Here is a 17,465-nt window from a genome sequence, read left to right as displayed (position 1 = left end):
TCTAGTCTCTTTGCATCCTTGTCAGCATTTAGTGTTAACACTGCTTTTCATTTTAGCTAATCTGATGTGTGTAGAGATATCTCATTGTGCTTTTAATTTGCATTTCCCTAACAGCTAATGAGGTTGAGCATCTTTTCATGAGTTTGTCATCTGTATATCCTCTCTGATAAAATGTCCCACATCTGGTTTTCTAATTGGTTTGCTGTTTTTTTGTTTTTTTTTTTAAGTTTTGAGATTCCTTTATGTATTCTAGGTATAAGGCCTTTATTGGATGTTATTGCAAATATATTCTCCTAGTCTATAATTTGTCCTTTCATTTCATCCTTTTAGCCAGGTCTTTCAGAGTGAGTTTTAACTTTTTTTCTATTTACTTATTTTTTACCCTTATTTACTTTTACTCATCTGTTCATACCTTGGATAAAAAGAGCACCAGACACAAGGTTTTCACAATCACACAATCACATTGCAAAAGCTATATAGTTAAACAGTCTTCTTCAAGAATCAAGGTTATTGGAACACAGTTCAACATTTTCAGGTACTTCCCTCTAGCCACTCCAATAAAACATAAACTAAAAAGAGATATCTATCTATTGCATAAGAATAACCTCCAGGATAACCTCTTGACTTTGTTTTAAATCTCACAGCCACTGAGACTTTATTTTGTCTCACTTCTCTCTTTCCTTTTGGTCAAGAAGGCTTTCTCATTCCCATGATGCTTGGTCTTGGCTCATCCCTGAGAGTCAAGTCCCACACTGTCAATATTTATAACCCGGGGAGTTGTGTCCAACATAGCAGGGAGGGTAGTGAGTTCACCTGCCAAGCTGGCTTAGACAGAGAGGCCACATCTGAGCAACAAGAGGTTCTCTGGGGGCGACTCTTAGACATAATTATCAGTAGGCTTAGCTTCTCCTTCGCAGGAATAGGGGCAAGCCCCAAGATTCAGGGCTTAGCCTATTGAACTGGTTGTCCCCACTGCCTGTGAGAATATTAGGAATTCCCCAGATGGGGAAGTTGAATATTTCTTCTTTTCTTCCCAGTCCTCCAATGGTACTTTACAAATACTTTTTTATTCTCTGCCTGTGGCAGTTTGAATCTGTTGTGTACCCCAGAAAAACCAGGATCTTTAATCCTCATTCAATGTTGTTGGGTGGGATCTTTCTGATGTGACCCACCACCCTTGATTAGATGGTGTTCTAGTTTGCAAGCTGCCAGAATGTGATATACCAGAAATGGAACAGCTTTTAAAAAGGGGAATTTATTAAGTTGCAAGTTTACATAATCTAAGGCTGTGAAAATGTCCAAATTAAAGCAAACCCATAGAAATGTCCAATCTAAGGCATCCAGGGAAAGATATCTTGGTTCAAAAAGGCCGAAGATGTTCAGGGTTTCTCTTTCAATAGGAAAGGCACATGGCAAACATGGCGATAACTACTAGCTCTCTTTAGGCTTCTTGTTTCATGAAGCTCCCCTGGGGTGTTCTCCTTCTTCATCTCCAAAGGCATCTGGCTGAGTGGGCTCTAAAGCCTTTCCCAAAAATGGTTCCCTCTAGTCAAAAGTTAACACCCCAAAGTGGGTGGGTCACATTTTCCATGTAAACAATCATAAAGCTCATGCAGCAACAATGAATGAGGAATACAGAACTTGGCTTTTCTAGGGTACACAAGATTCAAATCAGCACAGATGGTTTCCATGGAGATGTACCTCCACTCCACTCAAGGTGGAGTTGCTTACTGGAGCCTTTTATGAGGGAACCATTTTGGAAAGAGCAGACAGAATCAACAGAACCAACAGAGCCCACACAGCCAGAGACTTTTGGAGATGCATAAGGAAAATAAGGAAAATGTCTCCAGGGAAGCAGATGTCACCATGTGCCCTCCCAGCTGAGAGAGAAATCTCGAATTTGATTGGCCATTTCTTTGGAGTTAAAGTATCTTTCTCTGCAAGCCTTAATTTGGACATTTTCACAGCCTCAGAACTGTAAATATGGAACTTAATAAATTCACTTTTTAAGAGCCATTCTATTTCTGGTATATTGCATTCCAACAGTTTATGAACTAAAACACTGGTCAAATTACTCTGGGATATATCAGAGCATCATACTAACTCGTACAAACCAACAAGAGCTAATGCCCTATTCAAGATTCCATGTCATTGCGGTGTTGAAGTAAACTGACCATACAAGTTAAATTAGATGATGTGCTACCCAAAATATAAATTTTGCACTAAATAAACATCTCTCCCTTTGGTCTTGCACAGAGGCTGAAGTTTGAAAATATGGGCCATATCATCCTTCACCCAATATTCTGAGTTACCTTAGCCCTATCCAGATTAGCTTCATTCATATCTCTAGACAACAGCCTGATCACTTCAGCTTTTTAAACAGTTGTTGAATGAGGTAATGCTGACTTTCACAACTTCAGCACTCTAACTCTGAGTCTCAGGTGTCACTCAAAACCCAGTCTCAGGGAATTACCAGTTTATACACAAAGAGCTAAGATATTTAGAAATATCTTGAAACGCCTAAATACATGTGACTGCTTTAAAAGCTTACAATCTAGGACCTTTATAATAGGTCCCTATCCAATAACCTATGCTCTCGTCTTCAATTCTCTGAGATTGTATATTATAATCATGAGGCATGATAACTTTGTTTTTTGTTCCTGACATTTCATTCAACATACTGTCCTTCAGGTTTATTTACCTAGTTGCATATGTGTGCAAGTTCTAATTTTGATGAGATCCAATTGATCTATTTTTTTTTTCCTTTTATGGGCTGTGCTTTTGGTGTCATCTAAGAACTCTTTGCCTTGTGCTAGATCTTAAGATTTTGCCTTCTGTTCTTTTCTAAGTTTTAGTTTTACATTTAAATTCTCGATCCATCTGAATTTTTGTGTAAAGCATGAGGTTTAGATTGAGGTTTCCTTTTTTTGCTGATGGAATCCAATTGCTCCAGTACCATTTAGTGAAAAGGATATTCCTCCTCCAAGGAATAATTTTTATTCCTTGTAAAATATTAATTAGGTATATTTGTGTTGATCTGCCTCCGAGCTTTCTCTTCTGTTCCACTATCTATGGAACAGTTTTTCCCTCTGCCAGTCCTCCACACCATCTTGATTACTGCAGCTATACAGTAAACCTCAAGACGAGAAGCAATTCTTCCCCCTTTATTTTTCTCAAAATTGTTTTGGTCTATTCTTTCCCTTCCATATAAACTGTAGAGTAAGCTTGTCTGTCTAAAAAAGTTGCTGGAATTTAATAGGAATTGTATTAAACCATGGAACAATTTAGGAAGTATTGACAAACTTTACTATGTTGCGTCTTTTAATCCATGAACATGTTATATCTCTCCATTGATTTAGGTCTTCTTTTTTTTACTTCTTTTATTACTTTTATCAGCAGTTTATAATTTTCATCATACAGATCTGACACATTTTGGTAAATTCATACCTAAGAATCTAATTTCCTTTGGAGCAACTGCAAATAGTATTGCATTTTTTTGTTTTTTGTGTTGTCAATACCTAGAAAATGCAAATGTTTATGTCAAATCATGCAAACTTACTCAACTTATTATTCTAGCTTTTTTTTTTTGCATATTCCTTGCAGTTTACTATGTAGATAATCGTATTGTCTGCAAATAGTTTAGTTTCTTTCCTATCTGTATGCCTCATTTCTTTTCCTTTCTTGACTGAAGTGGCTAGAACTTTCAGCATTAACGTTGAATAGCAATGGTGAGAATGGACACCCCACCCCTTTCTTGTCCTTTATTTTAGAGAACTAAATTTCAGAAAAGCAAATCCTTCATCTCCAAGGTTTAGTATCTGCCTGGAATATAAAGATGCTGCTGAGGATGCTAACCAATTGACTTCAGTTTACACTGAATTTACCCACCATCTTAATCGTGTTGTTTATTGTCACTTAATAATATTTAGTAGGGTACAAGTCTATAATCTATTTGTCCTCTTTATCTTTTATTCCCCCTTTACTGTCTTTTCTTAAGACTAATTTTCAGTATTCCATTTTATCTCCTCTATTGGCTTTTTACCTATACCAATCTTTATCATTATTTTAGTAGTAGCGATTGCATTTACTCTTAATTTATTACAGTCTACCTTGAGTTTTTATACCACTTCACAAATAGTCCTATATTTTGATTTTTTATATTGATGGATTCCTGGTATCTTTACCATTCAGCTAAAATCTACCACAAATTAAGTTGTCAAAAGATTTTTATGCTCACATTTTTATGGAAGGCCTTCAAAAGGAAAGAAACATAAACATACATACACACACAATATCAACACACTTAGCCTACATGTTTTGCTGATGACTTGTAGGCCTCAAAGCAGAATAAAACAGGAAAGAGTCAATCATATAGCACCCTACTCCCCTTTTTCATGGACTCTGTGGTACAGACTATAACATCATCCCTTTCCTTTCTTTTTAAATCTTTAAAAGTGATCCTATAAAAATGACCCTTTGGGGGAAAAAAAAAAACCTACGGTTTTACCAAAAACTACACTTGCCTCAGCTCATGGAATTTATTGTAATTTAATATTAAAAAGTTTTGATGACAGCATCTAGCAAATCCCTGACTCCTAGAATTACAAAAGATTCTAATATTTCCTGGCTCTCCTCTAGCTTCAACATCAGTTCTTGTCATCATTGGTTCCCTTGTAGATTAGTGATCATTAAGATACAAAGTATTAAAATCTGATTACCCCGTGGATATGAATACATACATGTATCTTGTATTTTTAAAAATAATATATTACAAAATTAACAAGGTTACTTATACAAGGGAGGGAGGCAATAGGATAGAGAGTGATAAAAGCTAGACTTCTTTGAATTTATCCTGTTTTATAGATTTAACCTCAGAACCACCTTAAAAATGTTTATAAAAGCAAAGTATTTTAGTTTTAATTAACACAAAATTAAATTTAAAAAAATTCCTAAAAATCAACAAAAATGGAACGAACCTAAATGTGAATCCAGATGGTAGCATAGCTACTAAAAGAACTATCCCAAGTGACTTGAAAACCCTATAATTCAAATGTAAATCCCCACTGGGATAAGCCCTAAGGATAAAACAAAAGCAAAACTGGAAAAACAAAAATTAACTGTTTTCAATAATTACATGTTGGTTGTGGTCTTGATACTATTATTCTGACAGTGTTGTTTGTAAGGTGAGATAAAATTAAGCATCTTAGTGACAGTTTAAGTCTATCACCCTGGTGTGCCTGAACACCCCTAAAAGTGCACATTTTCATTAGAGAAATGCTTGATTTTGGGTCTGGGGCAGGAAGTTCAAGAAAAGCTGGTAATATTTTGACATAGCATGGAAGCTATGAAAACTACTAGTGTCATGTTAAAAGGATTCAGGAGTCAAATCAAATGAACATAGGTAGGACAATGTGAGCATCCATAAAGCTACTACTGCAAAAGTTTGAAACATCAAATATGTGAAAATTCATAAGTTCATATTAATATCTTTAAAAAAATTGATCACAGTTGGGCAGTGCCAAAAACCAGCTCATTTGAAAAAGAAATCAGTAAATAAAGAAAAAGCACCAAATATTTATCATGTCTTTATACTGAATAATCAAACAGCAGATGAGAAGTTCCTCTCTTTTGAAAAGCATCCCAGTTTATACATGTAGAAAACACAGAATTTAAATATCACCATTTTGCAATCCTTAATGAATAAATGGACCTAGGATTTAAACATCAACAGCTACTAAATTCCCAAAGAAAGCAATCAGACATTTAGTGCCTCCTGTATAGGAAGCCCACATTACCACTTACACGAAGGGTGTCAAAAGGAAGAAAAAAGAACACAAATCTGATCAAGTATCTATTTACCTACCAATTTACAAGTTAGACAAAGATAGAGGACCACGTTAAAACACTAGACAGTTGTGATCAACAAAATCCAGACTGTGGGAAACCCTACAGCAGTCCTTCTCAAGCTATTTCTGATGGATTTTTTTTTCTTTTCTTATTTCCAGTTCATCACAGACTAAAACTTTCATAAAATACAATAAAATAAAATACAAAAACTACAAACCCCAATTTTAAAAATTGAATTTAACAGACAAGTAGAACATAAAACCACTACGTCAAACTGCAAAAGTTTCTAAACATTCAATTTCTGTACTTAAGTTGTCACAAACTGGCATCTTAGTGGATCCATGCTGGGTCCAAAGACCATATTTTGAGCGGCACTACCTTACACAATGACCTAGTTTCTTCACCAAATAAACTGTAAGCAAGAGAGAAATGGGGAAAGAAGGGAGGGAGAGGGAGGGGGTGGGGGATGGTAGAAAAGCGGGAGAAAATGTATAGATCAAAAGTAATTTGAAAAACCTTTCAGCAAGTTGCAATGTATGAACCTTATCTGCATGCATCCTGATTCAAAGTAAAATGGAGCAAAAACCGTTCATGAGACAGCTGAAAAATCTGAACTGGATTTTCATTTAAATGAGGAAGATATTAAGATACTGGCTAGGTGAAAAAAAATTATTACTTTTAGAAATACATAATGAAATATGTATTTAGAAATACATAATGAAATTTCAGACCTCATACATAATAGTATGAGGTCTGAAATTTACTTTAAAATGAGAGGAAGAAGTGCTATTATGATCGGTCTTAAACTTTTAACTTGAAACAAGATAGTATATGAGCATAAATTATCCCATTCTGTCTACTTTTTAGCATGCCTCATATTTCCCATAAGTACAAAATATCAAGATAAAATTTAAAGTTTTAAAAACCCAATTCCCATGATTTTTTTTTCCTAAAGAATTGAAAATGAACAATTCTGGGGAGGCAATTACCACGGCATTCTGTGACAAAAGCCAAGTTATGAGGAAGGAAGTAAGCCTTCCTTATAGGGGTTGATGCAACATAATTTTTAAACAGGTCATGTTGAAAACAATTTTTCCTTGTTCTAATGTCTAGATGATGAAATGGTAGAAATTTATTCCAAATTATACCCCTCAACCAACTAATAAGAAACTACTATATATGATGTCCTCATGTGGGTGGTATGGATAAAGATGTTTCAAGGTATTCTGAAAAAGTCAAGAGCAAGTCTAAAATTATATGCAAAAAGTATCTATTTTAGAAAACCTCACATATCTTAAACAAGTCCAAGAAAAGGAAGGTTCTTCAAAAGTAAGATTCTTACCCTTGACTGTGCTGCCTTAGCTTGTTGGCACCACATCCTCTGGTCTTTTAATGGCTCTTTTCTCTCATTACCTTAATTCATCAGTTTTTAATTACAGCAGACTCTTGGTACTCACAAACCAACGACCATCTCCACCCTCACTTTCCTTGACTAGGACATGTAGTATTTTCAAATTTTGTTCAGGCTGCTGCTAAAACTGAAATGAAGTACAGTAAGGTTGATGAACAGTAACAAAAGTTGGAGCTTTCTGATCTTCACTTCTTGCTGACTGTGAGGTAACTCTTGTGCTGTGATGGGAGAAAGACATCTAGAAAAGTAACTATTTCACGTCGAAGCCTAGGAGTTGCTTCCAGAAAGCCTTTTTGTTGCTCAGATGTGGCTTCTCCCTCTCTAAGCCCAACACTGCAAGGAAAATTGTTGCTCTCCCCACTACGTGGTACAAATCACCCAGGAGTGAAACTCACCCTGGCAACGTGGGGCAGTACTCCTGGGGATGAGTCTGGCCCTGGCCATTGAGGGATCAACAATGCCTTCCTGACGGAAAAGAAGTGTAATAAATAAGACATCAGTGGCCAAGAGAGGTCAAATGGAGTCAAGAGGCTATGCTGGAGGTGACTCTTATGCAAGCTTCAGTTAGATATTGCTGCCATGGTTTGCTAAACCCCAATTAACATCACTTCCGTTGATTCTTACCAGGGCTTGAACTGAGACACTATAAAGGTTTCACACATGAAGTTTGCCTTCCTGTAACATAATTCCCGGAGGTTTCCTAGGTCAGATAAATTCTGAAAAACTCAGAGGGGCCAGCCTCTCCAAGATTAACAATTAATTTTGATTTCATTTCCCTATCCTTCAGTGTAGACACCTCTTCTCAACATGAAAAAGTGAGAATGGGCATTGCCCAAGGATCCCTATACACTGGGGGTGGGGGGGGAGGATTCAGGAAAAGGAGAAGGTTTAACAGAATGGGATTTAACTGGTGAGAGTGACTGCTGAATCACTAGGTTAATATATTTCTTCTAGCCTCCAGTGTTTTGGAGCAGCTTGAAGGAAAAATCTGAGATGGTGGAATGGTAGCCCACGACAAACTCTGGAATCTGGTCTGTAACTGCTTGTTGAAGTGTGCTCTGAAAACTACTGCTTTTTTCTTTGTTTTGCATATATGTTTTATATATATATATATACATACATACATATATACATATTTTTTACATAGGCAGGCACAAGGAATTGAACCTAGGTCTCCTGCATGGTAGGTGAGAACTCTGCCTGCTGAGCCACCGTGACCCGCCTATATGTTATATTTAAAAAATTTTTAAAGTAATTATTTTTAGTTTTTCTCCACTCACTCTTTCCGTTATCAATTGATGTGCTCTAACCTTGGAGAAATTGTGAGATCAGATACTGAAACAATACAGTCAGCAGGCTTTTGTCTGAAGCATGGCCTACACTAAAACCATTCAGTTCAGGGCTGTATCTAGCATCTACTAACAATCCACTGGATTACTTTTTTTTGTATGTTTACAACTTCTTACAAATATATTATATAATAACTCAAATGACTTAAGAAACTCTGTGGAGCTACAGGAAGTGAAGGATGCTCTATAATTTCAAGCTAATACAAATCACTTGCTAAGTGCTACTTAAATGTGTCCTGGGAGAAATATAAGGTATTGCCAAAAGCAGAAAAAATATCTTCCTGACCTTAAAAGCATCAACTATAGTTTTACTCAAACCAATCTGGGCCAAACATGCTATAATCTAATTTTACTCAGAAAAACTGAGATTTAAAAACCGTTCACCATATATGGATGAGTATAGCACAGAAGAAACACTGTCATGCTATGAATTTCAGTAATACAGGGAAAATTTCAAAACACCCCAAACCACAAGGGATGTAAGAGAAGGATCTTTTCACAATCATAGACAAGTGAATCTTTTAAAAAAATCAACCACAAACACAAGATGGTATTTTAAATATACAGTAGGAACATTTATTTTAACACTTCTAAAAGATATTTCTCCATGCCTGATGATTTGATATAAAAATCAAACCCATCATACTTTCCCCATCAGTCTCTCTACATCAAGGGCAATCAGAAATTTATACAACATGAATATTTGCTTCTGAAACAAAAAGGTACAAATTAAGTGATAACAAAATACACATATCAACTGGACCCTAAATGAAATTCTAATGAATTCTTTCCCCTTTCCTCCAATCACCTAGAGCTTCTTTCTTCAGCCTCAGTCTGTTCCTTTTCCTTTTTTTGCTTGGCCATGAACTTCTGTTAAAAGCAATTTGCAATACAAAATATTTATCAGATGCTGTTTTGCTGTGTATGCACACAAATCTAATGTATTTCACTGTATTTACAATTTAAAAGAGCCTAGCCCTACAAAATAAAGATTAGAAACACAGTGCTTTTATAATAACATTCCTTCCGTTTACTCATCAGTTATCAATATTTGTGATATAGCCAGCCTTATATTTAGGGATTCAGTGGTCAACAAGATAGATAATGCCCTTTACTGCATGGAACTTACACTCTAGTGGGGAAAGGGAAATAGTAAAGAGTAATTTAGAATAAATTTATACAGATAAATTAGTTAATAAGTTTATCTATGTTTTAATAATTGTTTATTTTTATAATACATTTATTTTATATCTATTAATACATCTATTTCTCATTTAATCTTTCTATTAATAAAGAAGAAAGATAATTTACAGTGGTGGTAAGCACTATCAGGTACAATTAGGTAACTGACTCAGGTTCACCCTTGAGGTGGGCTGGATTATACTACTTTAGCTGGGTCTTTCTCAGGCAAAGGACTATCCAGGGAGCTGATATTTGAGTCCTAAAGTCATGCAAGTGGTATAGGGAGGGGGTAAAGGGACAGCAATATAAAGATGCAGAGCCAGCAAGGGGCCTTTTTGTATAAGAAAAATAGAATAAAAAGAGCCAGAAAAGTTGGAACAGAGTGAACAATGAAAAAAGTGTGATCAAAAAAGTATACGGGGATCTGATCATGTAGAGGCCTTACAGACCCATGAGAAGTAGTTTCAATATTATTCTTAGTGCAATATGAAGCCATGGAAAGATTTTCAATAGAAAAATGGCATGATAAACTAAGTTGACAGCAAAGATAGCATAGAATAATATTTTAAGGGTTTTGACTAAAACAGAGCTGGGTTCAAATCTTAGCTTTGCCATTAGCTAGCTCTAAGACCTTGGGTTTAATTATTTAACCTCTTTAAGCCTATTTCATAATCATTAAAACTTGAATGATAGGTGTGCAAGAGTAGTTTAGTGGTAGAAATCTCGCCTTCTGTGCAGGAGACTTGGGTTCAATTCCCGGCCCAAGCACTTCCCAAAAACAAACAAGCAAACACACAAACAAAAAATTAAAAAGAAAAAAAAACTGGAAGCATAGCATTGTTTTCATCAGAGCAATAGGAGTATTAAAAAAGCCTGCATCATATAACATTAATAAATGTTAAATGAATGCCTGTACCATCAATTCAATGGTGAGGACACGCAAAACAACTTTCAAACATTTGGGAGGGAGTCAGAATCATTGCTTCAACTGAGGCTAATAATGATTCTTGAGAGTAGCACTTCCCAAAGATATGTAACTAATGAAGGGGTTTTGTGATCAAATCAGTTTAGGAAATGGGTAAATAAATTTAAGCAGGATTATTTCTGACTAGACATTTCAGAAATTTTAATACACTAAGGTGTACATGACTGTACGGCATCATAATAAGCAGATTCCCCTAATTTAATGGAGTGTCACAAGGCACTCATGAGCTATAGAATTTATTCTCGCAAATTCTATTCCTGGCGAAGTATAGTGAAAGAGAAAAATAGGATTTTGGACTTAAAAGAAATAAACTGGCATAAACATTCAAAAGTTCTCCCAAAGGGAAACAATGTTAAGTAGTTCAGTTACATGACAATAACACAGCTAAAGACTTTAAGAAGAGTTAAGAATAAAAAACTATTTACCTCTGTATTTTGCTTATGACGTGTACTCTTGCAGTGATTTGTCATTGCTTTTTCACCTGAGTAGAAGAGGGAACAAATAGGACAGAAGAATCCAGCCTTCGGTACAAGAAAATCTAAATCTAGAGGACAGAAAGAGAGAGGGAAGATAAAGGAGGAAAAATAACAATAATTTATCCTTAGTTGTGCTGTAATCAATTTAGCTAAACATAACAAGAGCAATAAAGCCTTTAACTATCAAACAGGTCTTTATTTTTTAACAAATTCTACAATATTCCACAGCCTACAGGGAATGTCAGAATGCCAAGTTGAACAGGATCCCATGGAAAATCTTTAAAAAACAAAGAACTGTTGAGTTATCATTCAGAATACCAATTCACAGAATCTGATAAAAAGTCTTTGAAATAAACCTCTTATGAATCCCCTATTACAATAAATCAGGGGAAAGAGGCAAAATGATGGGCAATTGCCTGCTTAAAGATATACCGACTATACAAATAAAGTCCCTTTCAGCTCTCCTTAGCAGGCCTTGAAGAAAGTTTGTCTGTTAAGGTTTTCAGCATGTTCTGCTCAGCCAAGGTGTTTCTACATGGGCCAGTGTAACTCCATTCTCACCAGAGCAGCAAGGAAAGCACCAGGAATAGAAGATGAAACATACACCACACCTCAAGAGCGTAATAAAAATAATCTTGCCAAGTTAAAAAAAAAAAAAAAAAAAAAAAAAAAGTCCTAAAAAGCTGTCTTCAGAAATGCCAATGTGTAAAATTTGTTCATTTCTACTCTATAATAAATAATCACCAAGGTTATTTATTCATTTAAACAACGGAACACTTTTTATGGTGTTTAACATATATTTCATAGGGTTAAGGGAAAAATGTCATTTCCGCTTTACCTTCAGGGACATCAGGTGCATCTGATATGTCTAAAGAAGACTCTTCTATCTTCTTGCGCTTTCTTTCTGGTTCTGAATCTTTTAATCCAGACTCGTCATCAACTAGTTATGAAATATTTCCAGGAAAAAAAAGTTACTCAAAATAGAGTCACAAGCTATATGAAACTAACATCAGATAATCCTTTGTCTTCAAAAGCTAATTTAAAACTCATCATCTCTCTAAAGAAATTTTCCTTAGTTAATCTCACCTTCATATAATATGTCCAAGATTCTTTGATGCGAGGAAAAGATCGGTAAATCTGCTTGGCTTTATTAAATGGATTTAGGAGTAGACAGCTAAGGTTAGTAGTGTATTTTATTTCTATATTGTTTCGGAAAGAATTGAAAAGGTTAACAAATAGTTTAAATTTAATAATTACTGGTAAGAATTAATCTGTGTTTGGAAAGTATTGGGTTGAGGGGAAAGTATGGATTAAGGGGCAAGGGATGCAAGCAGAGAATAATTCTGATGCCTTGAAATTGTCCATAAAACCTGGGAAAACTGACTACCTAAGAGTTACTAAGATAGAATTACAAATAAAATTACAAATCTATAATGCCCAGCAAAGTGAGTAACACATAAGAAGCATTCAATGCTAGAAGACTCCAGAGAATACGATCTTGGGGGAAGATAAAAATGGAAATTGATCCCAAGCAATTCTGGTTACTCTCAGTAACTGAAATACATCATTGTTGCATAGTACCTGACAGATATTTTTCACATATTTATCATTCATTTAGCTTTCATCTTGTGTGACAGGCAGATCAAAGGAACGTTATCCTATTTCTGCACAGATGGGAAAGCAAAACCCAGAGAGGTAATAAACTGATTTGCCCGAGGTAGCATAGCTAGTGACGAGGTCAGAATCAGAACTTTTAAGTTCAGTGTTCCCTCCAAGTTTAAACTGCTCTTTACCAAGTCTGAGGTAAAGCTAGAAACTTTGAAATCATCAATCATTCTTCTTATCCCACTGGTAAAATAAATAGTAAATACATCAACTTTTCTATATTATTCAGTTGAGATGAGGCAGTTCTAAGCAAGGTGGTAGGTGAATAAGAGAAATTTCCAAAAATAATTTCATGAAATCATATTAGGAGCTATTATTCAAATTATTAAATTAACTCTGACTTGGTATCAAGGAGTGGTTATGAAGAAGAACAGACAAAGAAGGAAAAGTACCTATTTCTTCTTAAGGGAGAGAGTCTTAAGAAAGAGGGTGTGATCAATATTAAAAAATGAAGCAGAGAGTCAAATAAGACTGTATCAAGAGGGAAAAACTTCTAAAAAAATAAAGTTTGACAAGAAGCTAATGGGGGTTTCTTTATGAAGATCAATTTCAGGAAGATGGTAGAAGAAAACAAAACACATCCAGTTGAATAAGAGATGAAGAAGTGAATATAGGTGATTCACTCTAGAAGCTTTGTTCTGAAAGGAAAGAGAAAGATCCAAAGGTCAAGGGCTTATTTTTTTTTAATGGGAAAGACTTGAATATATCTTATGTGAGAGGAGCCAATATAGATAAAATACAAGACAGTAAGATCCTCTATTTGCTCTGGTAAAAAGAAATGAAAGCAAGGTCACCCAGTGATACAGAATGGGAAAAAGCCTTATATTACACTTGCTTAGGAAATGGGAAGAAAAGAGACCGATGGTAGACTGTAGGCACTGAGGGCGCAGCTGAGGTCAGACAACAAACTTCTTGGCCTGAATCATGGTTGATAGTTTTTTTTTTCAAAGAAGGTAGGATAGAAAAGCAAAAGGGCAAGGAGGGTGCTACCAAGAAAACAGTGAAAGAAGTACATTAGTGCTGTTCAACTTATATAGGTAGTTGATTTTTTACTTTTCTGAGTCAATAAACTCCTTGAGATCTGGCATTGTGTGCTTTTCTTTTTTTTCTAAACATTTTAGCATTTTGCTTTGAATAATATAGTGGACACAACGATAAATATTCGTTGAGTGACTAGAATACTTTTCCTCACTGGACAACTAACAAATAGTTCCCTATTTGTTTCAACATAAATTTTATTAAAGTCATTAAGACATCTTGTTTCATTCACTGGCTGACTGCTTTGCAGCATCCATCCAAAGCAAGGGATATGGTTTATATGTAAGAGCTAGTTGATAAATGATTTCTACCTGCCGCAACATAGTCAGAATAACCTCTCGTGGATCATTTCCACGAATTTTTCAAATTTTATTAGCAAGTTCTATTATCTGTCCAAAATAGAAAGATAGAAATCTTTAATCAAATCTAATAATTATAAGCCTGCCTCACAGCATGATGCCCCCCTCCACCACCATTCTATTTCACTCTTTTTATACTTTTCTTCTTAGATGGCAGAACTTGGGAACTTTCACCGCCATCTTGTGTCATGTTACTCTCCTCCCCCTTACATCAATCCTGCTTTACCTTCACTAATTTTGAAGGCCTCTTCACCTTCTGCTGGTTCTGATGCAACAGCTTTTCCTGATGGTGGTGTTCCCTCAATTCTAACTCTCTTGGATGGTGGTTTAGCTTTAAAGAGAAAGTCTAATTTACTGCCATAGTAACAGTATTTAAATTACTTTCAACTTTGAGTAATAAATAATACCTTATTCTTTCTCAAACAAAATAAGCAAATTTGAGAAGGAAACCTATTTCTGATTTAAAAAAAAAACAAAAACAGGGGAATTCTATTAAAAAATATTCAGTATCAGCTAAATCATTCTCCTTTTCTTTTGCCAATTTATCTTGTGCCAGAAAGCTATACTTTCCTACCTTCCTTTCCCAAGGTGCCTACATATATTTTTCCAATTTGGTTCATAAGCCTGTAGGACCTTCCTACATTTTATTCTTAGTTTGGTTAAATCTTTGAAGATTTTCTTCCATGGAAATTATCCTGATCTCTCTCAAATCCTAAGTGAGCTGATCTTTTATTTCATACCATCAAAATAAAAGTGAAATGGTGTCTTTATGAATTTTTCCAAATGCTAAGTCTAAGCAAAAACTGGGAGGCAGTTCTAGCGCAGAAAGTCATTTGCTTATCCAAAGCTGTGTTCTCCCCATAATAAAAATATGCCATACCAATTTCATTCCAATTCTAATCTGGGGAATCTAGCTTGCTTTCTGGTTTTGTTGTCTTTTTCTGATGTGTAATAACTTGGGGCCTAACCAAGAGAAATTTATGGAACTTAAGCACATTTCTTTGGAAAACGGCTATAACTGTTGTTGGTGTCTTTTATCAACACAGTGAAAAAACCAGCAATGTCACAGAATATATTTTTAAATTAATTTCAAATGTACACTCCTCACAAAAAAGAAAAACTATCACTGCCAAGTATCTACCTGCGAAATGTCTTTCGATCATGGTTTTCAGATCTTCTTCCATAACATTCTCATTTACTTGACACATTTGGGACAAAGTTTCCAATTTCATCTTCTGTGTTTCCACAGCTCTCTTCTTTCTATCCCCCTTTTTGTCTGTGGGATAATCATTTTTGCCTTGTGCTAACTCAACTTTTAAATCGTTTTCTCCATCTTCCTCCTCTCCAACCTCATCAACAGTAACAAAATTAAGCTCTTCTTTGAGGTTGTTAAAATCTGCCAGAGAATCTTCATCCTCTTCAGTTACTTCATCCAAAGTCACTAAATGCAGATCACTGCTGTCATCTTGTATTTCATCAACAGTAACTAAGGTAGAAGGATCTTCAGGCGTCTGAGAAGAAATGAACCCAATAGAATCCCTTACGGTATTTCCCTCATCCACTTTAGTATTCAAAGCGGCAAAAGTTATGTCTGCCGACTCATTTAAAGGTAGCTCTTCTACTTCTCCAATTTCATCTACAGTAACCAAGCGTTCCTGTTTGAGAAGATCTTGTTCTTCAGCCACTGACAGAACAGTAACATCTTTAGGTTCACTATGGGAAATGCAATCATCTTGATCAATTAACTCATCTAATGTGAGAAGTGAATTTGAGTTTTTTACCATTTCTTCCATATTTAGCTCTTCTTCATCAATTACTTCATCCACAGTGACTAGAGTTTGTGCTAGATGTGCAGCTGCATCTTCTTCTTCCCCAATCTCATCCAATGTTACAAAAGATAATTCTCCTTCAACGACACAAGGGGCAGAACTTTTCCCCTTCTTCTTCTTTAAGTTTAGTTCAGAGGAAGGGATATTTTTGACAGCTTCTTTCCTTTTTCCTTTCGGATTTTGCTTGGCTTGAGAAGGATTCACTTCTTCTATAACTTCATCCACAGTAACAAATTCATCCAGATTAAATGGAAATAATGGTTCCTGTTGGGAAGTTAAAAATCAGTGTTGTGAACAACTACTGACCACTGGGTAGGATCCAAATAGTTGTAAATGTGCATGAACTATCATTTGTGAGAATATCAATGCAAAAAAGAATCCTGAGGTTGCAATTAGAGTTATTTTTAAAAATCCCAAAATAAGTCACATTAAGTTATAAAGGTAAAATCCTAAGAACATAACTCTCATTCCACCTTTACTTAATTTAATAAGATAACAGTTTCTAAATGAGCTATGAGTTGGGTGGGCCACGGTGGCTCAGTGGCAGAGTTCTCTCCTGCCATGCCAGAGACCCGGGTTCAATTTCAAGTGCCTGCCCATGCAAAAAAAAAAGAGCTATGAGTTTAGAAATACAACACCAAAAATACTACATTTAATGCATTTGCCAAACAACTAATATTGTAATGAGTTTACTATTACACATGACAAATGATATCTAACAAGTGTTCTAAGAAACTTAATGACTTCTAAAAGGACCTCAAAATATAGCTAACTGGAGTTGTTCCCACTGGCCAATTTATACATAAACTATAAAACCGCATATTTTAAGATATACAATGTTACAAAGTTTATGTTTTGAGAAAGCCTTCCAAAACAATTATTACTAAGACTTAGTACTTAGAGAAACAAAAAAAGCAAAACCACTAACAACAAAGGAAATAAATTCCCAGCAGGCCTTCCACACATTTAGTGTTATCAGTAATTAATTACTAGTACATAATGATGACATTAGTATATATCCAATACTTCAAAGAGTAAATCTATAATTAAACTAACATCTTTTAAGTCTGTAGAACTAACCATAACCCTTTCTTCTGCTCCATAATTATTAATTATATTAATATCAAATTATAATGATATATAATTAATACACAACCATGTATTATATTAATTATATAGTGCTAAATAAATATATTGTGTGATATTAATGATATAAAATTAATAATAATTAATCGTTATAATTAAATGATTAAGATCTTTCCTTGCCCCAAGGAAACAGGCCCAAATTCATCCTCTACCAGGGTAAATGAAATAACTGAAAAAC

At 35.1% G+C, this 17,465-nt stretch overlaps 1 protein-coding gene across 7 annotated transcripts in view; it reads right to left on the bottom strand.

Annotated features, from left to right (window-relative positions):
* Positions 1 to 9,158: 9,158 nt before the first annotated feature.
* The window catches only part of ZNF638 (zinc finger protein 638), an 81,317-nt gene continuing 73,010 nt past the window's right edge, over positions 9,159 to 17,465 (bottom strand). For 5 of the 7 annotated variants that reach the window (XM_077134515.1, XM_077134519.1, XM_077134516.1 and 2 more), the window contains 5 exons: positions 15,454 to 16,405; positions 14,539 to 14,643; positions 12,089 to 12,190; positions 11,200 to 11,318; positions 9,159 to 9,477 (listed from right to left, as the gene is read on the bottom strand). In XM_077134515.1, the coding sequence (XP_076990630.1) occupies positions 9,412 to 9,477; positions 11,200 to 11,318; positions 12,089 to 12,190; positions 14,539 to 14,643; positions 15,454 to 16,405 (1,344 nt within the window). In that variant the 3' untranslated portion in view covers positions 9,159 to 9,411. The remainder of the gene's footprint in view (positions 9,478 to 11,199; positions 11,319 to 12,088; positions 12,191 to 14,538; positions 14,644 to 15,453; positions 16,406 to 17,465) is intronic. The other 2 variants (XM_077134520.1, XM_077134521.1) reach the window with 1 other exon arrangement.

This window comes from Tamandua tetradactyla, chromosome 17 (genome assembly GCF_023851605.1).
Source record: "Tamandua tetradactyla isolate mTamTet1 chromosome 17, mTamTet1.pri, whole genome shotgun sequence".
NCBI lineage: Eukaryota > Metazoa > Chordata > Mammalia > Pilosa > Myrmecophagidae > Tamandua > Tamandua tetradactyla.
This window is presented reverse-complemented; position numbering and strand designations above follow the sequence as displayed.